At 41.2% G+C, this 26,660-nt stretch overlaps 2 protein-coding genes across 2 annotated transcripts; both read left to right on the forward strand.

Moving 5' to 3' along the window:
- Nucleotides 1-2,904: 2,904 nt before the first annotated feature.
- On the forward strand, nt 2,905-9,248 carry zpd (zona pellucida glycoprotein d; the record flags this gene model as incomplete). The annotated part of the gene is made up of 9 exons (XM_079346837.1): nt 2,905-2,989; nt 3,082-3,189; nt 4,072-4,280; nt 4,370-4,527; nt 4,609-4,723; nt 4,817-4,944; nt 5,289-5,472; nt 8,353-8,458; nt 9,083-9,248. Coding segments are annotated over 9 exons (1,215 nt in total), but the record flags the coding sequence as incomplete, so codon positions are not given.
- A 1,232-nt stretch (nt 9,249-10,480) lies between these two features.
- Nucleotides 10,481-26,237, forward strand: LOC306826059 (matrix metalloproteinase-14-like). The gene is made up of 10 exons (XM_079347132.1): nt 10,481-11,335; nt 13,655-13,803; nt 15,524-15,646; nt 15,743-16,065; nt 16,759-16,920; nt 19,024-19,424; nt 19,742-19,880; nt 21,227-21,377; nt 21,483-21,598; nt 23,478-26,237. The coding sequence occupies exons 1-10, from the start codon at nt 11,216-11,218 to the stop codon at nt 23,966-23,968; spliced, it is 2,175 nt and encodes a 724-aa protein (XP_079203258.1). The 5' UTR covers nt 10,481-11,215; the 3' UTR covers nt 23,969-26,237.
- Nucleotides 26,238-26,660: the final 423 nt, after the last annotated feature.

Below are 26,660 nucleotides of genomic sequence, written 5' to 3' on the forward strand. Positions count from 1 at the left end.
TGTGTACAAAGAGGGAATTGGTCTGTTTTTTTGCATTAGTGCAGATTGTCACAGTTTTACTCTTTGCAATTTTCCTGTTATAGTTCAAAGCAGTTTTAATGAACTTGTATGACCACTGTCACTTGACATTGCTTTTTTGCATTTTAGAGATATTTTAATGCCACTTTAACTTGAATCAAGTCTCCAAAATGTTAATATCTGCTTAAAATGGGATTTTTCAGTGTTTCCTTTAAATGTTTTCCCCATCATTACTTTAAAACCAGCCAGAGCTTGACGAGCAACAATTCAAAACATCTTACAACCCCTTTGGAGAGAAAGTACTGAGCTCATGTAAATGTCGGGGGGGAAATCGGCCTCCATCCTTTGTGTTAGATTTGTGGGCCAGTCTCTCTGTCCTTCAGTCTGGCCTGAGAGAACACAGATGGAGGCTCATTCTGTCTTGGCTGCTCCACATTTCTTCTCAGAGATGTTTGAGTTCATGTACGGACACAGACCGAGCCGAGCCAAGCACTTTGAGATCCACGCTGCTCTACTAAAACCTTTCTGAGTTATGAGCACAGAAATACCAACACTAAAAAGCTCTGCCTTGCAAGATGCTGGAATACTTAAGTGTTTTTTTTGGACATCCTGCTCGGTTTATGCGTGTGTCTCTCAACATCCAGCAGCAGGAGAAGAGCTGCCATCCTCTCAGGTGTGTGTGCTGCAGCTGGTGTTGTGAATCAGGCCGATGACACACACCTCCAATAAGCCGGCTATTTCACAACACCAGGGTGGCACCGCACCACTGACGACGAGAAGAAGAGCCAAGACGTGAAGATGCAAGACCTGCAAGGAGAAAAATGTGTTTTATATTTCATTATCGGAATGAAACAGAAAGTGATATTTGCTTGTTACCTGTTCTGCTACACGTGCTCAAATGTTGCACCTTTGGTCAGCTGCTCTCTATGTAATTACTTTTTGTTGTTGCTCTTCAGCCCACTCATAACATTCTTTCTTTTTCCTCCGCTGAATGACGTGGACTCATCAATTTATATTCATTTCAAATATCAGAACTACACATTTATATCTAAATAAATCACATGACAGGAACATATTCCAGTTACACATGATGAAACACTTTAAACAGTAAAATATTTCATACCTCTCTGGTGTGCTAATAAACAATTACACCAATATGTCGTGTTTGTTGTGGTGCTGTTTGGGTCGAAATTGTGTGTGAACTTTAGGAGGAACTTTGTCATTTTAAAGAGAAAAACACAGACAATGACAGAAATTGAACGTTATAATCAGTTGTACTAAATGGACTGAATGATAGAGAACAGCCAGAAAATGAACATCTAAATGTTTTAGTGGTTTAACAATCAGTCAAAATTTAATCCAAAGCCTAAGTGTGTTCTGTGAAACGCCTGCTCTAAATGCCACAGCATGTGTCTCAGCTACTTACTGCTCTTCAACAGAGATCTCTCCAATACACTTCAAGCAAAACTTGCTGGGAGACAAAATGGCATAAAGGCCGTGCATAATGAGAGACACATTTTCCTGTCATATTTTTTAACGAGGGATTTATCAGAAAAAGAGGGTACAGGTACAGAAGTGACTCATAGAAAAAGGAAGAGACTGCACTTCATTATCCGAGTCTGTTAAAAACCACCTCATCCATCACGGTCCCTTTCTTACCAAAAACTGATTCTGGCTGTGATCTGTCCCCCTCACAAGCAGATGGTCTGCGCTAAATGTCTGAGAGAAACGGAGTCTGGCCTCTGGGTGTGATGAGTTGGCACCGCAGGAAATACAGTGACCCACTTATGGTGCTCCCTAAAGACACTTGAGTCCCATTATGGACCCTTCATGGCAGAGCCCCCCCACTACTTTGACCTGCTGTCTTGCTCCTTCTTGATGTGTGTCATTGCCATATCTAAATAAGGTTCATTTTTATATTTCTAAAAATGCTTTAACTGTACTGAAATAGACAAAACTACCATTTCTGTTTAAATGTGATTTTACAAAGCTGTACAGGTAATGGGGTATAAAACCCTCTAAAGCACTGCATGAATACCGATATTCATCATTACCATTTAAATGACTTGAGGTTCACCCAGGAACTTTGTGCATTTACAAATTACACTTTACTAATATATGAAGATTTTTATATGGTAGGGATGTTTTTAAATATTCAACTTTTTAGGTTTTTATTTGTACACATTAAACAGTAAAAAAGAAGTCACAAATCCTGGTTGGTTTAACAACAAACTTGTCTTCATGCTTATTTTTTTGTAGCTGTCATCGTTATGTGCTATACCCAGATAACTCCTTCTATTTTTCTGTTTGAACTTAAATATTGTAAGTTTCTGTGTGGGATAGAGGCTATTGGAGGGCTATAGACCCATTGCCCTATCAAATAAATAAATAGTTTTAAGAAAGCCTTCAAAATGTAACAATAATACATGAATCCATGATTGACAGATTGGCTATGATCAACGTTGAGGGAAAATCCTTGGCTTTCGAAGTAAAAGAAGCCGATATTGTGATTCTCTTTATTTTGATTTTCTGAATTATTTTAAGTCTACAAATTAATACAATAAAACATTTTTCATCATAGACTAATAGTAAAAAAATATATATCAAATAAATAAAATAAAACATATAAATATAGGGTTTGTAACTGAGCACGAGCACAGCACGCGACCTTAACAGGTGTTGATGATTGGAGAGCAGCAGGTGTTGAAATCGAGGACGACGGAGAGGAACATCCCGTTTGATTGACAAAATCACGTTGCTGTTGTATTTGTAAATACACACAGATGACAAGTGAAACAAAAATGTTCATACTCGGTCTGAAGGTCAGTGAACATAAACATATCCCAGCTTCGTGTGTGTGTGTGTGTCTCACCAATTTAAATCATTGTAAGTGTTCATGTTGATTCTTTAAAGCAGCTCACTGGGGTCCTCGTGCTTCTCCTCCTGGGCCTCACGCGCCACCGTGCTGAAGGTAGGCCTAAACACGTCTACCTGTATGAACATATCACATTTTTTGAAAGTTGTCTCATTGGTTCTGATAACATTTTTCCCCCTGCTGTTTAGGATTCTGCAGTGTGGAGCATTGCACTAACTCTACCAGGTGTGCTTTGTCTAAAGACCAAAGAAGCTGCAAATGTGTCTTCGGGTACTACGATGAAAAATGTGACAAAGGTAGGTACACTTTATATTTATTAAATAAAGGGCGTCCACATCTATTATTAACATTTAATGTCATAATTTGTAAGTTTTGGAAACTCAAATTGGGCTGAAAGTAGGATACCTGTTAGAGACGATGCGTTCATGCTTTCACATAACAATAGGAAAAAGAAGTTTCCCATGTGCACAGTGTGAAGTTTCTCTAAAAAAAAAAATATGGTAGCCTATCTAATTAGAATAACGTGCATCATATACCCAGAAACATAACCGACATAAATTATATTAGCTTGATGTCTCAAAACGTTGTTACTTCACGTATTAGGCTACACACCAATGTCGTGGTTATTTATTGGCCAATCATCTGCTGCTAAATACAACGTTATTTATTTCTAGGATTCAAGTTGATGACATATAGTCTATGACCTACAGATCGTTTTATCACACAAAGGAGAATAGACATCGAAGTTTAGGAAATACGATAATCCCAGGAGCACCTGAATGCAGCCTGATTAAAAAAAAAAAACATTTTAGCTGCTCCCTCAACAAACTGAATCCTACACTTCCTACCACTAGAATCTTTTTGTTTGACCTTTCCTTTTTGTGAAAATACCACATCTTATATATTGTGTTCCCCCCTTATTATAACTGTTTGGCTTTTGGTTGAACCTTTAGCTTCATTTTGAGTCATTTAGACTGACTTCTAATCTTACCGATCAAAATGTAATTTAAAAAAAAAACAAACTTGTAAATCCTACATTAACGTGCATGCAAGTTGATGTTTTTTTTCATTTCTGATTGGTTTATGTTGTTTTAAAGTACTAGTGATTGTGTCTTTTACTGTAGATCAGAGCACTACGGCGCAAACTCACCTCAGTGTTGTTTTCGGTTGTTTTGCAGATGCAGATACCAGAGTCACATGCGAAAAAGACTACATAACATTTAGAGCTTTGGAAGAGTTCTTCAAGTATCACAAGGTGCCGCTGGAGTCCCTGCACCTGACAAACAAATCTTGCCGTGCTCAGAGGGTCGTCATCGACCATAAAGCATATTACACGTCGAAGATATCTAAAGAAAATTATTCAGCATGTGGAGGGAAACCTTTGATGGTACATTGGGTTATATCCAAACCTGTTGACGTAGAAAAGCACAACGGCTGTTTGTGATCTATGTTTTTGTTTTGAATTTTCTTTTACAGAAAAACTCAACACACATCGTGTATTCCCTGAGTCTCCTGTCAGAGCCTCAGGTTACTGGAAACATCATCAGAGATCCCATCATTAAGCTTCATTACTCGTGCACCTATACATACACTAGAACAGTGAGCCTGGCTTTCCCAATCACCGCTTTCTCAAGGTAAATAAGACTCTAGAAACGTAAGTCATTTTATAATCCAGTTCCAGTGTATTGGTTATTTTCTTTCCCTCTTCTGTGAAGTGACGTGGTGGTGCATGTGGATGATGTTGACGCCACAGTACAGCTGTTGTTGTACACCGACAGCTCCTACACTAAGGCCTTCAGCAGCTCTCCCACTATTGAGCTCAGGGACAAGGTACGTCGGCATTCATCGACCCATTTTTATAAAATATTAATCAGACCTGGGAAGATTTTTTTGTTGTGTCATGACAGTTGATCTCATGTGCAGGTGTATGTTGAGTTGACAGTCAGAGAGCCTGCAGATTTCTTCTTGCTGCTGGTGCGCGAGTGTTGGGCCACACAGTTTCCACAGCCGAACGCCACAGAAGGATTGCTTCACAATCTGCTGCAGAACGGGTCAGAACATCTCTAAATATCCACAGTTCATGTCCACACTTGTTTGTATTGTTTTGCCGGTCCTTTAGTCCTTTGCACAGACAAATTCTCAAGAAGAAAACGCCAGGTGGACACAGAGCTTAATGTGTTTAAATTAAGTCTCAACTTTGCAGTGCTTTTTAATAGCAGGAAATCCAAACCAAATTCTGATTATGTACCTTTCACGTCTGTTGGTATGACTTGGAAGATGGCGTTAATTTTTTACATTTTTAAAACTTGTTTGAGCGTCTACAATTTGAATCTGAGAAATCATTGTACCCTGAATGAACTGAACGTCTTCCCTTCACCTCCATCTGTTCACCCAGATGTGTGAAAGACCACACTGTGTCTTTCCTTAACGTGAGTGAGGCACAGTCGAGCCGTAATGGAGGCCATTCAACCATCCGCTACAGCTTCGACATGTTTCGCTTCACAACAGAACCTCATGAGCTCTACCTGCACTGCACCGTTCAGCTTTGCGAGCCCGTGGACCACCAGTCCTGCACCCCTGTGAGTTTTTCTTACACTTCCTGTTACTCATTCAGATAGAGCAAGAACAGACACCTTTCAAATTCTGAGTATTCAAACTTGTACCAGGACGTATGTGAGTGACTTTTAAAGTTTAATGCATAGTAAGCTTTTGAGATAACGTTAAACGCGTGTATTGCTTGATGCCTTATTAAACACTTGTGGAAAAGATGTATAATTAAGACACACTCAACTTAAAAGTATCGGTGTGTACATGAATCACTGCTTGACACTCTTGACGGTGATGTGGTTGTTGTTGTTCATGTGGCGCCCTCTGCTGGTGACCTCTAAAAAGAGAATACAAATTGATAAAACTCAAAGGAAACACTATTTTTGATATTTGCTATTATTGTTAGCGCATATCTGCGATGAAATTAGCCGATACTGATAGTCACTTTCACTGTTAATATCAGCTCATTTTATCGGCTGGCTAATAACCGTTCAGGCTCTAAAACACACAAATGATTAACTTTATCATTATTTTAGGTTTTTTGATTAAACAAACACACATGGATAGATAATTATCAGAATACTAACGGTGTCAAAATATGAAATTATTCATTTTAATTGTTGCAGTCAAAGGTGAATGTGGTCTTCCTGGCGTATGCTGGATTAATCTGATCTTGAAGTGATGTAAATATTTTAAAAGATGTATTTGAGAAAAAAAAAAAAAAAGACTAGAGCTCACATCCATGCAAACTGCATACAGGTGCTGGACAAATAAAGGGAAGATACTGAAGAAAGTCCTGTAGATTGAAATGTTGCCCTTATAAAGTTTCTCATTGGGAACTGAGCAGTGTGCGACTCTTTCCCCTTTTTTCTAAAGATTAATATGTTATATATTATGAGCCACACAGCCTCAGAAAACCAGAAAGATGGGTACACAAACAAACAAGCAAAAATTAAAATGCTATACATCGTGTGGCTTAGCATAACAAGGAATAGCACGTCTTTGCCTCAGTTGGCGCTGTAAGAGCGGGTCTGACTTTTCTAAATGACCACAGAACAGCTGAGCAAATTCACCTTCTTGCCAACATGGTGAAAAAGGCTGATCAAATAATCTCTCTCATTTTCTCTCAGAAGTCAAATAAATCTGTACTTTCAGTTAATTGAATCCAACATGCCGTGTTTATTTGGTAAACTTTCAGCAGGATGACAGATGGGGTCAAGTCATATCTCCCTCTGTCTCCACGTAATGCATCGTCCTAATCATGTGGTCAATGTGTGTTCAGACAGAATGTAAAGTAAAGATGTGCGATACTCCCACAACTTTTTTTTCTTTCACCTGCTTAGTCAGAACAACAACTGGGAAACTGCCTAAAAGAATCAGTTGCTAGTCTTGACGTCAGAATCGTCATCAAATGGGGGGCAAAATAAGTTTTGACATACTTTTTATTCATGCACATCAACTTTTTGCTCAAATGTAACTTTTGACTGTAACATTTTGCTGATCTTTGTCGTAGCATCCACTTTTTTGTGCTGTTATTACAACTCTGAAGTTGGAAGTTGTGAACACACTAAAGTCGGAAGAACGACTTTCTAACTTGGACCAGCAGAGCAACACCTGAATGCAGCATTATTTATAGATATTTACTACAACACATTTGGATGTTTCCTTAACTGATTCAGAGATTTCTTTAAGAAGAAATTGGCATCTTACAAATTTCTGGCAGAAAACCAAATCTATGTCTGTGTCCATAAACAAACCGGCAGAGCACTGACATCACCAGTCCGCCCCAGCTCAGGTTGGCCTGGGCTCCTTGTCCTCCCAGGTCAGGCTCGTCAAGACGGTCACGAACATCCAATTTGAGCACAAGACCTTTAAAAACCCCTTCATCCAAATGACCGATGACGCACATTGGCGAGTTTTGCATCATTCGAGGCTCCTTTTCAGAAAAACAGTTTTCTCGTCTCGGGGGGGGGGGAAATGAGAGCTGGATGCACAACCATTCAAAAATACTACTAGGTTTCTAATGATACAAAGCTTAATGCAAATGGGTGAAGTATCCCTTTAAGTCAGTAAGGGTTTAGGTGCTTAGGGACGACAGTGAGATTTAGTCAGGGTTTCCAGCACAGCTTCTGCTGCCAATGAGCATCTGGAGCCCCCTGCAGGTACACACAGGTGACATCACTTAGGATTCATACATTAATATTTACAGTCCAGGGTTTAAGTCAAATGGACATTTTTAATGTATTAATAACAACATATTTTTCCTAGATTTTCTAACGATGGATTTCCAACTGGTTGGTCTTTTATTTGCAGAAAAAGACAGTTAAGGTTACATAAAGATGAAATATTTGTCAGACTAATCCAGAGAAAACGACCTGTAATGAAATTCAACAGACCCTGGAAGAAAATGGCTTCCAAGCAGGTAAAGGTGCTGCTTTAAGGGACAGTTTTTTTTTTTTTTTACTTGTCTCCTAATTTTTTATTCACAAGTTATACGCATCACTTAGACTGACAAAATACTCAGCGTTAACACGAAACGAGGTGTTCCGTGTTTGCACATAAAAGAAGCAATTTTGCACATTAACATCTTTTATAACACTTTATTATTATTATTGTCATCCATAGTGTTCAGATTAATGGCAACGGTGGCTTAGTGGTAGTCGGCCTGCTTTCTCTGCAGGCTATACATGTGAACTAGTGGCTTTTCATAGCAGCCTCTGCCGTCATGTGTGAATGTGTAGATGTGACCTGCTGTGTAAAAGTGCTTAAGGTAGTCAAAACACTAGAAGAAGAAATGTAGCTCAAGTCCATTTACCATCTTTGTGCTTTAAAGTTTCGTCTTTATTATTAAGCTGTTGTGTTACTTTGTCCTGGCTTGTTGTGGTGCCACTCTGTTTTTGGTTTCTCCTCAGAACTGTAATTCTATCAGTAAGAGAGAAGCAGTGAGAGCCAGCCCGAGCCGGGGCCTCCTGTCGTACGGACCCATCAAGATCGACATGCCCGACAGAAGTCCATCCGGTAAGCTGCTTCACATCATTTTTGAAAATGTACCTTTTTCTTTGTGTTTTGGAGTTTTATGTGTACACTGTTTTAGTTACTCAAAACACAGATTAATGTGTTTATGTGTAGACAGGACCTCACACTGTGCTGGGTTTCTCCTCCATTCGATGTCACTGTTTGACGCTGTCATTTAATTACATTACATAAGATTAGTGCGATAGGTGTTAATGTTGCTCACACGCATACACAGAAACTCTCCCACGATGTTGATGAGCAGAGACGCCTGAATGGACAACTTTTAATGAAATGGTCATCGCAGAGGAGTGGCAAGGTTTTCCACGACAGCGTTTTTTACATTTTCATGTGGACGAAGATGTTTTTGAGAACTTGTGTGGACAGGATATTTTTTTTTCTTTTTAAACGGAGGAGGAAAACCTTCGAGTCTGACACCAACAAAGCCAGCTGGACTGGCTCCCCTCACTCATTGTAGACAGTCATGAGTATTCACGGAGGATATACTTAATTTCTGCTTTTTTAATGTTTAAAATGTTGTGCGTTCTTCATTTAAAGTCCACATAGCGAGCTGCTAAAGTTTTTAAAATGGCATTTAAGGCTCTAAATCAGACTCTGGCTTGGTTTCAGACGTGCTGATGACGGTGGTGCTTCCTGTTGCGGGCGTCTGGACGGCCTGCTTCCTCCTCGTCATCGTCATCGCAGTGGCCAAAGCAGGCAACCGGAGGCTCAAGCAAAGAGAGAACAAATGACCAGAATACTGCTGCTTTAGCTGCAATAAAACTTAAGTGCGCCCCTATCGAGTTTCATTTATTTCTTTAAATGTGATGCAACAAACAAGACTATGCCACAGCAGAGGCAGTGTGGTAAGGATTCAAAACTGATTTATAATCACCGTTAACATTTAAGTTCAGAGAAAACTGAACATGTTAACATTACAAAAATGCAGAACCCTAGTTTGACCAAACCCTTTAAATCTGTGGTTCTCAACCAGTCAGTCTCCAGGACCGACCACCAACTCGTTCATGAGAAGTCTAAAACCCTTCATATTTTTCAATCAGTGAGATTTAATTTGTTTTAAATGTGCTTCAGAGACTTTTTGCCCTCCTGTCCAGGCACTAAAAACTTCTGACTTTGGGTTTCTGAAATAATCAGCTGAGGCTTAAAATTTTACTTTCCTTTTTAGTGTTTAGAGAAGAGCATGAGCTCCAGTCAGGTGTCAGAAATCAATCGGGGTTAAATATTCTGAAATTTAGTTGTCGGATAACTTTAGAAGAGGACTGGTCAAGAAACAGCTTTCTCCTTAAGAATTGAATTATTTTTATAATATAATGACAGATGCAGAACACATTATATTCTATAAACGGATAACTAATGTCTTGAGTCTTAGTCAAGATATGAGCCAATTATTTAGTTTGTGTTGTGCATGCTTGCACACTCATAAGTAAATGGGCAAAATTCACCTGTTACAGCAGCTCACAAAAACTAGTAATCCAGCAGTTAACTCAGAAAAATACAAGGGCAACAAAGTGGTCCAAAAGAGAACAAATGTTTGTGTCCTGGGGGTTGATGCACACGATCCATGTATGGAGGCCCCTCCCAGCCAATAACAGTGTGATTAATTAGCACAAGATAGATCCAGAGCAAAATTCAAGAAAGACAGGATGTCAAGTGATGATCCCGAGACATCGTCATTTTTTTGAGTTTTTAATCGGCCTCCCCTTTTCAAATATGAAACCATCTTGTATTAAAAGTAAAAGCGGGGATAAAAGACTAGAAGTCTTTAGTGTGCAAACGAGAAATGCCTGGTGAGGTAGTCTGAATGTGACCAGAACATATTAAAGTGTCTGTCACAAAGTGACTGATGGATAATGGTAAAGGTATTAGTATTTACTAATATTGTCCTTCCTACATTAAAAAAATAATAATAATAATCTTGCATTCAGTTTGTCTGTAGTTTGTTGGTCTGACCAGCAGATGGCGCCCTGAGCACAGCCTCTGTGTCTAGTGGTGGTCTGATGGGGGTCTTTGTAATCAGGAGAGGTTTGGCTTTTTGTTCTCCTCATGCAGTCAGGAGAAAACTCTCCGCAGATCCTCACCTGAGTGCTGCTGGTCGCTACAGAGTCTCTGTACCGGGTTGAAGCCCAGGGGGGAGGTCTTTGTTTTTTCGACAGCAGAAATCTGAAAGCTTTGCGCTCGAGTCCTGAAGTGTCTTTTCGTGCTCAAGTTCAGAAACTGCGTAACTAAAGAGCGACTTGGGGTGTGCTGGTTCGTGTGACTGTAATATTTGCAGTCTTTGGTCAGGACAGTTGTTGGCAGAAAGTGAAAGAGTGTTGCTGTCTGATCAGCCTTTGTGGACGACGGGAAGGGGGAAGGTCCAGTTGGTTTGTCCGCTGTTTGCTGTGCATGAAGGACGCAGCAGCTCTCTGAGCACTTATGAGCCATGAGGCTGCCGGTCACATCGGACTGTATGCAACTACCAATGGATTAGTATCTTGATTTTTTGAAAACTATCTTTTGTTGTTATTGCCTTCGGTATCTTTTAGCCTCTGAGGTTTCTGATTACAAAGCTCCTAAAATGAGAGGATACTTCACTAGTTGCGGAGTTTTAGAAGAAAAGTAAGCAGAGGGGGAGAGTTACATTTGCAGCTCGGTGTGTTCTGGATCCCTGCCTTCCTGAGGAACTTTGTGTTGGTTTTACGTCCCGTCATCTTCATCACTCCGCAAGTCCGGACTCTCATCTGAAAACCACAAAGGCAGCACATGATGATGAAGATTTCATCCAAAGAAACCTGGGCCCTGATCACTTTATCCTCCTTCTGCTCCCTGATCCTGTGCAGCCCAGCAGCTGAGGTCCCGGAGGAGGAAGGCTTCAGTGGTGAGGTACAGTCACATCTGTGTGGTTGAAGTCTTCCACATGTTGGTGCATTTGCAACATTAGACACGTTTCCTGGATGTATCCATGTCATGCAGAGTAATAACTTCCTAAGAAGCTTTTAAGTTTGCATTTGTTTTTGCAATATCAGCAAAACATCCCGTGACCTCTTGACCCTTTCCCCCACACAACACAATGCATGTGCTGCACATATGGTGTCAGTATGTCTTTGTCCATATTAGTAGTCCATCTATGAAAAGATGATGGTTCGCACTGTAGTCTATAATTGTTTCAGGAAAAGCCTACTTATCCACTTTAAAAAATAAACAAACGAAAACAGTCCATCCGAATGTCTCAGAGCCAGAAGAGGCATCTTTTTAAAGCTAAAACCCTGAAGATGAAGATCTGTAGCCTAATCAAAGAGAGATGTGTTTATACCAGCAAATGTTTTAGTCTGTATGTGAAATGACAGCTTAAAGCTCCAGTAATCTGGATATGAGAAGGACTGAAATGATGCTTCATAATGACCTGCCAAAGCAAACTAGTCCATCAGCAACAAGATTGATTACTTCTGTTTTGTTAATTGCAGTCCCTGAAACGGCTGCCTCAGGGTAAAGGTGTCACTCCGCCAGACAAAAAGATTGTTTGTTTACATAGATTAGAAAACAGATTAATTTTAGGGCTTTTTATGCTTTTATTCAGAGACAGGACAGTGGATAGAGTCAGAAACCAGGAGAGAGAGAGGTCACAGGTCAGATTTGAACCTGGATCGACCGCTCTCCAAGTTCATGCATGTTATTGTGTTTGATATTTTCAACCTCCACTAGGAAGCATTCGTATATGGGATTCAACACACGGCATGAACTGTAATAAAACACATTTATAATAAGAGAAAATGTGTTTGTTTTCTATCAACATGAACATTTGTTCCTCACTCTCTCGACAAGTGAGACACTTTAGTTACTGATGAAGGACAGGAATGTGGGGCTGAAAGTTAATCTGGTTGGTTAAACTTGAGCAAAGACTTTCAAGGTGAGGAATGAACTTTGCCCTTTTGCTGTTTTTCACACGTGTATAACACCGTTAATAAAGATTTTATGAGGGACTGTAAAGACTGATAAGATGTCGATGACACATTGTGCTATCAGTTGCAACCACTTAATGGGCGGTCGCTCCTGGCTCCGCCCCCTAAAACTGCAGATGAAGAACCAAAATACTGAATAAAGAACTACTGGTGACCTCCAGCCCAAACTAAAACAAAACCTTGACCTGCTTGGGAACAAAAGCTCCTCCGCACGTCGCTCCCCAGAGTCTGATTGTCAAAGAGCTCTCCTACCCGGCTCCTCTAAACCCTCGTCCTGCACTCAGGTGTGCAGCAGGTAGAGGGAGAAACAGAGAGAGGAAAGGGCCGCACTTACCATCAGTCACTAAGTGATCCACTGTCCATTTGATAACACATTTTGATCGTTTCTGAAAATGTGCTTTTTTTAGGTACATATAATTATTTCAGAATTCATAATGTGGATTTTAGCTGGTTCCTGCAGGCTGGACCGTTCTAACATCACATTAGTTGAGAAATCATCTCTGTTATGGTTTTGCTACCTCTCAGTGTGTGTGTGTGTGTGTGTGTGTGTGTGTGTGTGTGTGTGTGTGTGTGTGTGTGTGTGTGTGTGTGTGTGTGTGTGTGTGTGTGTGTGTGTGTGTTGCCACTGGCCTGTTCATGCATGAATCTATGAGTCCCATGATCCAGCTGTGTGAGCGCCGGGCCCTGTGCTGTTTTTTTTTAGTTCTGCTGATGAGACTTTTAAAAGAGAGCAGAACATCAAACTTGACAGAACACCCCCCCCCCCCCCCCCCCGAGGAGCTGTCATCCTGTTTGCCTGGCTACGTGGCTCAACTCGCACCACATCGCTGTCAGCAAACATACAGCACAACAGCTGGCATGTGTCACGCAGATCGTCTTTTACTGTGACTTGACATACCTACACGCTGATCTTTTTGATTATCTCGTGTCTCACACGAGATCTCACAGCAGTGATAGTTAAATTTAAGTTTTCCTGTTTCCAGATCTTCCTGCCGTCCTCATCGTGAGGAGGGCCCAGGAGGAAGGCCAAGAAAGAGAGAGCAGGAATGTTGTAATGTTAATAGAAACCATCTGCTTTCTTTTCTTTAACTCCTTAGATGCTCTGAGCTCAGCTGCTTGTTTTTGGATAAGCATGAAAGTGACTCACTCTGTCTCATTCACACAATATATATAACTTGAACCATGCACACAGAAGCAGACACGTTTTAAGCACCACTCACTCCTGACTGTCTCCCCCCTGCAGGCATGGCTCCGCAAGTACGGCTACCTGTCTCAGGCGAGCAGACAGATGTCCACCATGCAGTCGTCTCAGATTCTGTCCAAAGCCATCGGTGACATGCAGCGCTTCTACGGCCTCCAGGTGACCGGAGAGATGGATTCTGCAACTGTTGCGTAAGCTCTTTAATGTTTTACTGTGCGGGATGTTTGTGCTCTGAGACATGTGGCATTGCTTCACCTTTCCAGGAATCCTGCAGGAAAATTTAGACATGTTATTTTATTTATTGTCTTGTTTTTAATACATGTTATTGTTTTTAGTCCATTCTGTGCTATGAATGAAATTAACCCGAACCTGTTTATCACACTGAGCTCTGGCTTTCCACTACTGAAAAAAACATGTTGCACAATCACCAGTGGCTGCTAAACAGTTTTAGTTATTGTATAAAGGTCTCTCTTTAGTTTAATTTCCCCTGATATGTCACATATGAGGCGGTGCCTGCGACCTGGTTCAACTCCAACAGTACTGATTTCACACTCTCGCTCTGCTCTTTGGCTCTCGCTAAACACGAACTACGTTCTGCTGTAATAATTATTTAAAGATACGAATGTGAGTTGTCTGACTGAACTTAGTTAATGAGGCCAGTCAGGTTATTGTGTATTTTCCCCACATTCATCCATGCTCTGGATTCATTGAGTCTGGTCTTTGTTGGCTTTCAAAATATGGTTACAAAATATGCCAACTAACACAAAATAAACATAAACAGTATATATATATATATCATTTTTAAATGTTAGCTTTTATTAGACAAACTAAATACATACATACAAACTGAATAAGGAGTTCCCTCCAAAGGAGGAGATACAGTAGATAAGGAACAAGAGAAACAACCCTGACCTATTCTAATGACTGATGCTTCAATAATTCTGAGAATATCTTTTATACAGGCTTTGCCTTGGTTTCCATATAGGGCAGCTAGGGTTGCCAGATATGTGAAAAAATAAGTTGTCATTGAGGGTATTGAGAGTTTGAGGAATCTTTGCGACTGGAATGCAGATGTTGATTTTTAATAACTTAAAGCGGCGAAAAGATGAGAAACTGACTTCCAAGTATCTGCCATCCTTTTGCTGGCAATGCAATTTTTCAATGTAATTTATAAGTTAAACTCACAACTTTTGATATCCAGTCACAGAAAAAGATATTTAATTTTCTAACACGGCAAGTTGCAATAAACAGAAACAAGCCTCCTCTGTGTTTCACCTAAAAACAGGATTTGATGCCGTTGACTAATGTTTCTCTCTTTGGTGGGAAAAAGAGCTGGTGAAAAAAGTCATGGCTCTATCTATGATCTTTCAGAAATTTAAATTGGTCGGTGTATTATTCGCAGTGGTCGACATACTTAAAAAAAGAACAAATCTAAAATATCAGAGATCTACCTTGTTGTTGTTTCCTCCTGCAGCTTCCCCTGTTTTGTTTTTGTGCTAAGCTAACGTGCTAAGCTAACGTGCTACAGTAAGTGATGAGAATATTATCTGCCTTCTCTACCAGTTCTTGTTTAACAAACGTTTACTTCTCAGTGTTATTTATTAAATATAAAAATGACTGATTTGTTCTTCTTGCTCTTCAGTTCTTCTCATGATCTTTGTTTTTACAGATTTCCCCTCTAAAAGGACTTTAATCGGATGGTAATCAGTGCATGGTTAACTGTTGAAGTCCTAAATGAAATTTAAAAAAATATATTGAATAAGAAAAAGATATTAAGGTTGAGTCGACACCCTTGAGTAATTTATCATCAAGATCTGAGGCAATAATGCTGCAACTTTCCCAAAAGTTTCTCATGTGCTGTTTGTGTGTGTGTGTGTGTGTGTGTGTGTGTGTGTGTGTGTGTGTGTTTAGGGCTATGCGGCGCCCTCGCTGCGGCCTTCCAGACAGAAAAGCATCAGAGATGGTAGAAGGTGCGAGGAAGAAACGCTACACTCTCACTGGGCAGCAGTGGAAGAAAGACCACATCACTTTCAGGTTCACAGCATTGAACATGAAACGGTACAACAAAAATGAAACGTAACGCACACAAAACACTCTCACACTCTTTTTTTTTGGTCTTTCTGTCAACAGCATTATGAACCAGCAGATTCCCGCCTCGTTGGGAGAGGAGCGGACGTACGATGCGATCCGCAGGGCCTTTGATGTGTGGAGGAGGGTCACTCCGCTCACCTTCAAGGAGATACCTGCTGAAAACAACATCAGCATCAACGGCAGCCAGAAGGAGCTGGCAGACATCCTGTTGCTGTTTGCCTCTGGTTTCCATGGCGATATGTCACTGTTTGATGGTGAGGGTGGCTCGCTCGCTCATGCCTACTATCCAGGACCTGGAATAGGAGGAGATACGCACTTTGATGCTGATGAGCCTTGGACCCTGGACAACCAAAACCGTGAGGGTAAGAGGGTGGATTTTTATTCTAACGGGAATTGAACCAGAACATCTCTCATTAAGCCCCCGAAAACACAAATCCTCAAAATGGTCCTAATTAAGAGATTAATTTCTAAAGGCAAAGAAAGATCCAAAATAAATCTTTAAAAAAACTGTAGGCCTAGCTTTAGCATAGTTTTAAGAAACCTGCATTGCTTTTGTATCCTTTGATTCACTGAACAGTTGAAAAAAGTGTTTAAAGTTTCTCCAAAACTCCATTTCTACGTCCAAGAGCTCCTCAAAACATGTCTTTGAAGTATCTTGTTCCAAATCCACTCTGATCCTGTATTTGATCATGTCTATAAACCCCTCTATTTCAGCTCTGCGGAGAACAGGCTGTTTCTGTGTCTGTAGCTTTAAATATGTAAATGAGCTGTGTCTGACCACGCCCCCTTTATGGAAGGGCTTTGGTCTGTGTCCGATTGTTTACAGTGAGAAGGCAGACTCAGAGGGCAGAACAAACACCTAGCTGTGGGACTGTCACCCACCTGGGGGAGGGACTACTGCCCTTTGTGATGTCATAAAGGGAAAATCTCCAAACGGCCTGTTCGGGCTCAAACACACATTTTCTGAAGAGTGGAGCAGGCAGAAGACGGCGAGGATGGACTTTTCTCATGTGTTTCCATGTGTTGTTGAATGTGTGTGACTGTTTGTCCTGCAGGTGTAGACCTCTTCCTGGTGGCGGTCCATGAGCTCGGCCACGCGTTGGGTTTGGAGCACTCTGATAATCCCAGTGCTATAATGGCTCCATTTTACGAGTGGACTCACACACAAAACTTCACACTACATGAGGATGACATCAAAGGAATACAGCACATATACGGTGAGAGACACACGGGTTACTCCTATTTATATCCCTCTGTTTGTTTATGGCCTGTGTTCAACAGTGTGGTCATATGATGTCACTACGTACAGAACTGAAGCTTTGATTTCAGGTTATATCATACTCTGTTCAGGACTAAAAGCCTTGTAAAGAATGTTTTGTGGATGAATTATTGCCGGGACACACACAGAAAGCCCCCCCCCCCCCCCCCCCCCCCCCCCACACACACACACACACACACACACTCAACATCAGAGATAGATCTCGCTCCAAACAGCATATCATGCATGCCGTTATGATGTTCTCATGCTTTGCCGGAGTGAATGGATGTCATTGTTAGCTGACAGATGGCGAGTGTGTGTGTGTGTGTGTATGTGTCTCTCTGTCTGTCTGTCTGCTCTGAGCCTGCTATACGAGCTGATGAACTCATGTTTCTTTTTAACTACACACATAGGTACAGCACAGATGTTTTTGACACTGATTGACAGACTTAGGATTTCTGTCCTGCTTTGGCAGGAATTTCCATAAAGGCTTATATTTTTATTTTTTGATGCGTATCTTTGTTAATTTTTTTGTCGTGGTGCCATCACAAGCTTAAAGAAAAAAAATGCTTTAGTTTTGGAAGATTTTATATGATTTATATTATATGGTTTGTCCTGTAAACCCCAAATCGTGTCATATCCCGGCACCACTGTGGGGATATGATGAGACTCCCACACTAGACTTGACTGCATCAGAGCAGATTTGATTTTGAACAGTTTGATTTCCCGGTTGTAGAAACTCCAGTTCCTCCTTGTTTAGCAGATTTTGATGATTGTGTTCACGTCCTAGTTGGATTGGAAAGATGATCCGAAGAGTTTAAATAGTGACTCATGTGGCATTAACATTGTTGGTTGAGATAGACATTTGGTTTTCTTTTGAAGAGGTTTCAAAGAATGAGACTTTGCAGATCTTAAAGGGGCAATATGTAGATTTGTGGTGAAATTTTAAAGTTGGAGAGGTGAATTAATGCTCTGCTGTATTTTCTAAACTAATGACAAAAGCTTTGTTTGATACTGTTTGGAGCTAAAAAGCTACTTAATACAGTGTTACAGAGAGCACAGAATCTGTACACTTCTCTAACTTTCACATTTCTCTACTAAAACTCCAAAGTGCACCTTTAAACTTCAACTCGTACTTTTCTGCAGTTGCCGACCAGACCTCCAACGGCTGAAACATTTACAATATGTCTACATATGAACATATGAACATACATATGAACACGTGTCACATTCAGAAATGATGAAAATAGGTATAATAATGTTTAGAATAGGTCTAAATGCTGCAGGTACAACAAACATACTTTTCTTTATTTGCAGCACTTTTACATATTTGCATTTTATTTGGACTTTTGCGGACATATTAAATGAACATCATTTCTGAATTTGCTGCACATTTCGGTTTCCTTTCCTTTACTGTAAAGCATTGTCTTTGCACTGGGAAGTTCAAGTTCATTCAATCAATAAACAATAAGAAAAGTGCGATACAAGCTCTAGTCCACTTACTGTTTTGACTTTAATTTTGCTTTTAGTCATTTACAGAGTCTTGGAAACAAAACATGTGTTTGCCTCTGCTGTCTCTTGACTATATCTGGGGCTCAAACTGCAGGTTGAGTTTCTCCACATACTGATTGATGGACAGTATCATTCTTTAAATATATAATCAACTATTTAAGGATGAGGGTAACTCAATACGTCTGTGAGCATCAGCAGTCCGAACTTGTTACATAACAGGCTGTATCTGTGTTTTTTTTGTCTTCTTAGCAACCAGCAGGGCAGATTTTTCCAGAGCAGCAGCACAGTCGTAGTTAATCAAGCGAGCTTATAGCTGCTGCAGGGATGGAAAATTAGATTTGCTTTGTGTGTGGGACAGATAGAGGGCGTATTGTGAGGGGAAGGGAGGAGAGAAGAAAAGAACTTGTTGAAGTCTGATGTCACACAAAGAAGCTGGACGATTTCATTTGACTTCTGATGTAAGTTTTGTGTTTTAGATGAAAGTTAAAGTAAAAAAAAAAAAAAAAACCTCACTTTGCTCTCTCTCTCTTTCTTTTATTCATGTTACCAGGTCCTCCTCTCCTCACTGATGCTCCGCCCACTTCTCCTCCTGTGCATGATGACAAACCCAACGATGACTCCCCCACCTCCCCATCTCCTCCTGAGGATGAACCCACCTCCATTTCTCCCGCCGACCCCCCGCGGGACCCGACTCAGAGCAGCCCACGTCACCCAGCGCTGCCCGAGCCCACCTCCACTCCTGCTCTCCCCACCGTCACCCCAACTGTCTTCCATCCTGATCCGGCGCCTGTCACCCCGCATGTTAGAAAAGATGTCCCCCCTCCACAGCCTCCTCCTCGGCCCCCCGCTCCTCCCAAACCTCCCAAAAGGCCAGACAACCAAGCCCCCGATATCTGTGACGGGGACTTTGACACAGTGACGATGCTGAGGGGGGAGATGTTTGTTTTCAAGGTGAGACGTAAACAGAGGAGGCAAGCGATGAAATACAAATTCACTTTTACTCTTCTTAAACCTTTTTGTGGGAAGTGTTTGTTGTGGGCTGTCCTTACTTTACTGAAGATTCTTTTTACTTTGACGCCCTACATTTAGATTCATACTTAAGTAAAGAAGGTGTGTACTTCTACTGCCTGTGTGGATGCACAAACAGTGATCCTTGATTGGACAGCTGCTAACACTTATTTCTTTGTCATGCAAAGGGAAGTGAGCTATAAATAATTTGGATGAAAGACAACAACAGGACAGATTTATAAGATTTTTTTATTTTGCAGGGTCGCTGGTTCTGGCGTGTGCGAAGGAACCGGGTTTTGGATAACTACCCAATGCCCATATCTGTCTTCTGGGTTGGCCTGCCGAGTGACATCGATGCGGCATATGAGCGCCACGACGGCAAATTTGTCTTCTTCAAGGGTACGTGAGGGATTTTATTTGAACCAATCAACATTTTACTGTGTTACTACAGCTGCCACATGCAGAGAATCCAGTGATGTGCAATGCCAAAACCTTTTGGAAGCCTACTTTGAGCTTTTTTACATTTGAATTCCTTGCCTGAAGACACAACAACAATGGTTGGTTAGTTTCTGCACTGTGGCTTAGCAGCAGCCAGCGTGGAGCTTGTGAAGAGTGTTTTTTAGTTTACAAAAAATTGGGAGTGAAACTAAATCTGATCTCAACTTGATTTGAACCGGTCAGGCTGAAAAGAAACTCTGCAAACTCAGCAGGTTTTTTCCCCCACACAACAGGCTTTACGAGGATATGGTAATAATTCAACACAGCTATAACTCAATCAGTCCAACACACACACACATGCTAACACACACAACCCCTCAGAAGTTCAAAACGTCAGGACTTATGTGGCTGCAGATAGTCTGTGGAGAGTGTTGCATGTGTTTATGTCTGCATCACAGACCGTGTGTTGCTCCGTGCACTGGGTATCTTGAATGAGGCCCGTGCAGCGTGGCAGCTGCTGCCTGCCCGGTGTGACTCCACTCCAGCTGAGCTCCAAAAGGCCTCATGAGAGAAATGGAGGATTGCATCAGCCGTCTTTGCAGTGCACGGATCCAGATGTCAACCGAACCAGAGCTTTCTCTTTTTACAGCCAGGCTGTGTGGTGATTAGTTCTAGCATTTTCTGGACTCTTACAGCTTCTGATCGTGGATTTACACTCATTAAAATTCCACATATAACTCAAATTGAAATTAGCTATTGTCAGTACTCCTACTTTCTGTTAAAGCACGGAGAGTGGCGGGCGTTAGAAGAGTAGGATAAACGCTTCTGCTGTGCTCTTAATGTACCCTAATAGAAACATTTACATCCTTCTAAACCTGCAGAAATGTAGTTTGTATGACTCTAAACCGAGTTTTTTGAGCGAATGTGCACCTATTAGTTGCTGCCCGTGCAGGAGCTTCAGCTTTTATAGCTTGAGATGTTTCTCTCCTCTGTAGCAGTGCTCTGGCATTGGAGGTGGAAAGTGGCTGAAACATGTGCCCATAGCTTAGTGTCATAGAAATAAAAAAGGGCTCCCTCATTGGAAAGTCTTGGAAATGAAGTGTAATGCCAGCCACTTCGACCTTGTCCATTCTTCTTGTCATCTGGAGTGAGGCGTATGCCATATGCTCTGGCCATGGCTTTTACTCCATGTGCCAATCGTTTTTTTCCCCCCTGCTTGTCTCCTTTACCTTCGTGACCTGGATGTTTTCTTGGTCAGGTCACAAACAGCTCTGCCTTTGGTAATACATATCTGTTTGTCCCTGCAGATGATAGATACTGGGTGTTCAGGGAGGCGGACGTGCTGCCAGGTTACCCGCAGCCTTTACATGAGTATGGACAGGGAGTTCCTGCACACAAGATTGACACAGCGATCTGGTGGGAGCCAAACGGACACACATACTTTTTCTCTGCAGACAGGTACAGTATAACACAGACACACAATAAACCATGCAACAAGGTGTTTACTGCTTTGAAACCATGTTCATATCTGTGTGACCATGAACACTTATTGGCTATGTGCAGATACTGGAGATTCAATGAGGAGACCAGGACTACAGACAGAGACTTTCCCAAACCAAACACCAGATGGGGAAGGATCCCTAACTCACCCAAAGGAGCTTTTCTCAGTGAAGATGGAGGTAAATACTTACTTTTCAGAAGATACAATCTCGTTTGAAGGGAGGAAACATCAGAGCAGCTTCTGTTTATTATCACCAGATCAAACAACAAAAGCTGTACATGCAGTGTTTATCGACGCAGGAGGACAGCTCGAGTGGAGGGAGAGAAGGAATGAAAGGTTAGAGGGTTGAAATGGGCTGTGTAGGAGACAGGGGGAAGAAAACCTGACATTTGAGGCTGGTTAGGCTGGAGCCAGCAGAGCAGAGAGAAGGGTGAGGGGATGAGAGAGAGAGATGGGGGGGGGGAGAGAGAGAGTGCTCTGGTTTGAGGGTTGGCCCGTCCTTCTTCTGGAAATTAGATTTGTGGCAGAGCAACTCTAAATGCATTCTGTTGCATTCTGATCTCAACTCCACCCAAACCGCTCGAATGTCTCAGAGATGCCTTTACACCCAGAAAGTAGTGCCAAGAAAAGTGTATGTGGTATGTACATCTAATGCCAACTTAAAACGCCTTGTGTAAGCATTGCATTGTAATGAATGGATTTCTGATAGTTTAGTCAGAATCAATCTTTTTCATAGTCAGATTTTATGCCTGGTGTCCGTGTGAGCCCAGGACTGCAACGTTTTTGATATAGTGCAAAGGATGAACTAGTCCCTGAAAAATCTCTTAGTTATTACTGTAGGACCCGGAAAAAGATTAACCGGGTCCTACAGTAACTGAGACATACCTTTATAGATTTGTTTTTAAACTGCACCTCTACTCATATCATTGGAATAATTTTGTTCCCAAACCTCTGTAAGTTCACACGAGACAATCTGTGCCATGCCAATCACGCTTCACTCCCCAAAGTCTGGTTGGTTTGAATAGTGTGAGAGCTCCAATCTGTGCTTTAGCACGTTACAGTTCAGGAACAAGCACGGGTACACAAAGTGGACAGCCTTCATTATCCAGAAATCCTGCAGTATTACGATATTATGTACCAGAGGTAACCGAGTTCAGTCAGGCCCGGTAAGTTGTGCAGCAGTGTGAGTGCAGGCCAGCGGGGGAATGGGGAGGGGGGGACGATTGTGCTTAAGCTTGACACAGGACAACTTTGCTTAGTGTGAGTGTGCCCTTGGTCTTGGCAGTGTTTGCTCTCGGCTTTAGTCCTTACGCAAAATGTCTTTTAAAAAAACAAAAACCTTTTTCATTTTCTAGCTGAGAGATGGAAGACAAGATCAAGACAAACATCACCTCTGCAGCAAATACAAACCCGCAGTCTGGAGAATGTTAAACTAAAGTGTCAAAAAGACTGGCTCTGTCCAAACCACTTTAAACCTGATCTGTTTAATTTATACAAAAATAAAGAGTGAAGATGTCATTTTGGACTTTTCACGGGCGGTAAAGTTAGAAAACGTTGTCGTTCCATGGCCAGTCTTTACTAGTGTCCCTGCAGGGTGCTTGGCATTGCTCCCGTCCAGGAAGCAGTCTAACATATCACACCCTGTAAAGTGGACAAATTGACATTTTAACACTTCAGTCTTTGTGTGAATTAGCATGGTGCTCTTGTTTGTGTAAGCTGTGAGCTTTGAGATTCAACTTTGTGGAGATTTTTTATTGAAGTTGAGGATGAGCCAGACAAGCAGTTTTCCTTGTTTCCAGTTTCTGAGCTTAGTTCAACAACTTCACATTTACAATAGATGAGTATATATTTTTCATCCAGCTCTCAGCAGGAAAGTAAAAAACTGGATAACTCAAATGTCAAATGGCTCCTTTTAAAAATGGAAAAACTGGATTAAAACAAGAACTTTCATTCACCTTAGAACTAATCCTTGTGCTGGCTAGTCATTAAATGTTAACACTGTGTATACAGTGCTCATAATTTAAGTGACTTAAATCTGTTTTCTTCCTCTCATGCAGCGTACACCTATTTCTACAAAGGCACCAATTACTGGAGGTTTGACAATGGCAGGACTGAAGCAGACAAAGGCTTCCCTCGCTCCATCCTGAAGGACTTTATGGGCTGTGTTGGAGCCCCTGACCCAAAGCCAGACATAGACCCCGAGCAGGAACCAAGAGACAAACCGGTTAACCCTTCGGACCGCGGCAGAGACGAGCACAAAGAGCCGGACAAGGACAGCGACAAAGACAAAGACACAGACACAGAAGAAGAAGATCAAACCTCCAATCCTGACAGCACAGAGGAGGACGAGGACGACAGAGAGGTGAACGTGGTTGTGACGGTGGCTGATAATGAATCAAAGGTCATGACCCTGATCATGGTGTGCATTCCTCTTGTGCTCATCCTGTGTATTCTAGTCCTAATCTACGTCATCCTCAGAACTCTGCAGAACAAGGAGACACCCAGGGCGTTGGTGCACTGCAAACGTTCGCTGCAGGAGTGGGTGTGAGGAAGAAGAGATAGGAGAGGTTTGATCAGTCGTCTGGTTCAGCTTGTTCACTTCTGCTTGATATGTTTTACTTGGTGGTTTTGACTCGGTACTAAAGTCGAAGAAAGCAAAGAATGAGGCGCCGTTCTTTTGGCCTCATTCGTTATGACACCTTTTATGTCAGATAATTATTGCAAAAGTGGTAAAGTAGATGCCTGTGGAGCTACAGTCTACTGGCCTTCATGTTTTCCCCCCTGTGCCTCCTTTTGTGCCTTCTAAATGTCTGATAATGAACGTCTTTTCTTATTCAAACACAACATTAAAAAAAAAAAAAAATCCAGTGTACTGTAGAAGACACACAACACTTCACGAGTAGACCTTTTTTTTATCACTTCTAATGGCACAGATTAGAGGCTCAGATTGATATGTTCTCTAAATGCAGACAAAGTCAGTAATGCACATACATTATACAGAAGCACGTGACTGCTTTTGGCTATGAAAACACATCCGAACCTTTGCATTTATAGGAAAAAGTCTTCCATATGTGTGACTACGGTGCCTTAACCAATCTTGACTTTTTTCTTCATTCATAGCAAATAATTTGCACTTTTTTTGTTCTGGTTTTTGTTGTCTTCTTTTTGCTGAGGTTGCTTCACTGCAGATTAGTCTGTGTGTGTGTCTGTCTGTCTGTGTGTGTGTGTGTGTCTGTGTGCATGTATGTGTGTCTTTGTGCAAAGCAGAACCATTTAACCTTACTTAGAAGCTCCTCTTCAACTAGTGCAGGAATGTTAGACAGCTGTGTGTCCATGACCGCCCGTCTCCCACTGAGCCCATTATGTCTGCCCTCTGTTTCTCACACACATATGCACAGACATCACATGATGAAGGAAAAAAAAAACAACTAACTGCATTCATTTTTTGCATTCATGTGCACAAATGTGTGCCGTTACTTTCGTCCACATTTGCACAAACACACACACAAAGAGCTAGAGACCACTTACCCAAACAAAGGCACATAGAGTTTTTGCACAGAGACGCTCGGCTCCAGCCTCCCCTCCTCCCACCACAGACACGGTAACTGTTCATACTGCAACCCTAAAAACACAATCCCAGTGGAGTCATATTGATGTACAGCTGGTGCCAAAGCGAACATGAAATACAAGAGTCTGGGGATTTATTCACATTTAACGAGAATATTTAGAAATGGTTGTGTTATATATACAAACTATCCATTACAACACAGCCTATGAAGAGGAAACCCTTTTAGTGTCTGTATCTTCTGTATCTCCTCTGCTATTTTCATGCTAAAGCTTAATTCAGTTAAAGCTTATTGTAATGTAATGGACATGGGAGAACCCTCAGGCTGGAGAGGAATGGGTCAGGGTCTGGTTTCCATTAAGACCACATGCTGCTGATTTAGTACCGTCAGGCATGGAGAAGGGGGAGAGATGGGATTTAGGAAAAAAATGCAAGTAAAAGAAAAAAAAAAGAAAGTATAAAAATGGTGGTGGGGCTTTAGACGAAAAGAGAGAGAAACAGATGATAAAGGAAAGAAAAGGAGGGTGGGCTGGGCCTGCATTACATTTCCAGTTTTTTTTTTCTGGGAAAGGAGGAGCGAGAGAAGGAAATAGGGGAGGAATTAGTTTGGGGAGGGGCAGTGCTGGCGTTGCGCCTCCTGACCTAGATCGAGTCCACTCCTCCTTTTCAAGTCGTTTTGTTTTTGCTCTGCTTGTTATCCTGAGTTGGAGATGACTTCCTCTGTCACCCAACTCCTCTCTTCCTTTCTGTTTCTTTCTCTACTTTTAGTCTGTTTTAGTTTCAAAGCTGTGCTTTAATCCAGTCCTGTACTCCTATATGTATTCATTTCCTCTATGTTTCTTTAAAGTGAACTTAAGCACTCAAATGTGTGTAATGCACAGAAACATCTGCAGCAAGTATGTTCTAATGTGTCCTTTGAGCTCGCACAGTCTGTGTCTGCATCACCCTTCTCTTCGGGTTTGTTTCTTCATATTGTTGCTATCACTTTTCATTGTGCCTTTTTTTCCTGTAAATAATAGGGGGCATTCTTTAAAAACTATAAATAGCATGAGGGAAAGTTACTTTTTTTTCTTGTAATTTTTTTTGTCATTTGTAGTTTTGTACATTTTGTTTCTGTCCAGGTTTCTATAACAAAAAAACAGTAGATTTTTATGACAGTGTTAATGCATGCAGGGCATGTTCTGTAAAGCCTGTGCACTCCTGTGTAGAGTACATTAAAAAAACACAATAAAACTCACAGGTCAAAGCAACACAGATATGTTCAGTTTGATTTTCTGTTAACCATTCACTTTTGAGCTGCTTCAGATTTCTAACTCTGGCCACAAGAGGGAATCGTGGCCTCTAAAAATCTACACGCACACAATCAATATAGACTTGAAGCTAAAAAAACAGATACTTATTGATTGTTTACACATTATCATTGGCAAAAAGGCTTCATGGTAGTTCATGTAATATTTAGTTTATTAAATAAAACAAGTAGGCCAATAACCATATAGATCAAATTGTTAATCCTCACTGATTCTCATTGTCATCATTTTGCAACATATATAACATGTTGACATTAATCAAGGTTACATCTTTCCTTTTCAGAGGTTATTTTCTCCATAGAATAACAGTCGCTCAACCACCATGCAATATTTGAGCAATGAAAAGTTTCTAAGTTGATCAAATATAT

The sequence above is a fragment of the Symphodus melops genome, assembly GCF_947650265.1.
Source record: "Symphodus melops genome assembly, chromosome: 6".
Classification (NCBI taxonomy): Eukaryota; Metazoa; Chordata; class Actinopteri; order Labriformes; family Labridae; genus Symphodus; species Symphodus melops.

Bases quoted from the DNA above. Each gene is read 5' to 3' on its own strand.
- LOC306826059 (XM_079347132.1), top strand. From the start codon at position 11,216: ATGATGATGAAGATTTCATCCAAAGAAACCTGGGCCCTGATCACTTTA. The intron at 19,425-19,741 runs GTGAGACGTAAA...TTTATTTTGCAG, and splicing joins GGGAGATGTTTGTTTTCAAG to GGTCGCTGGTTCTGGCGTGT. The intron at 21,599-23,477 runs GTAAATACTTAC...CCTCTCATGCAG, and splicing joins TTTTCTCAGTGAAGATGGAG to CGTACACCTATTTCTACAAA.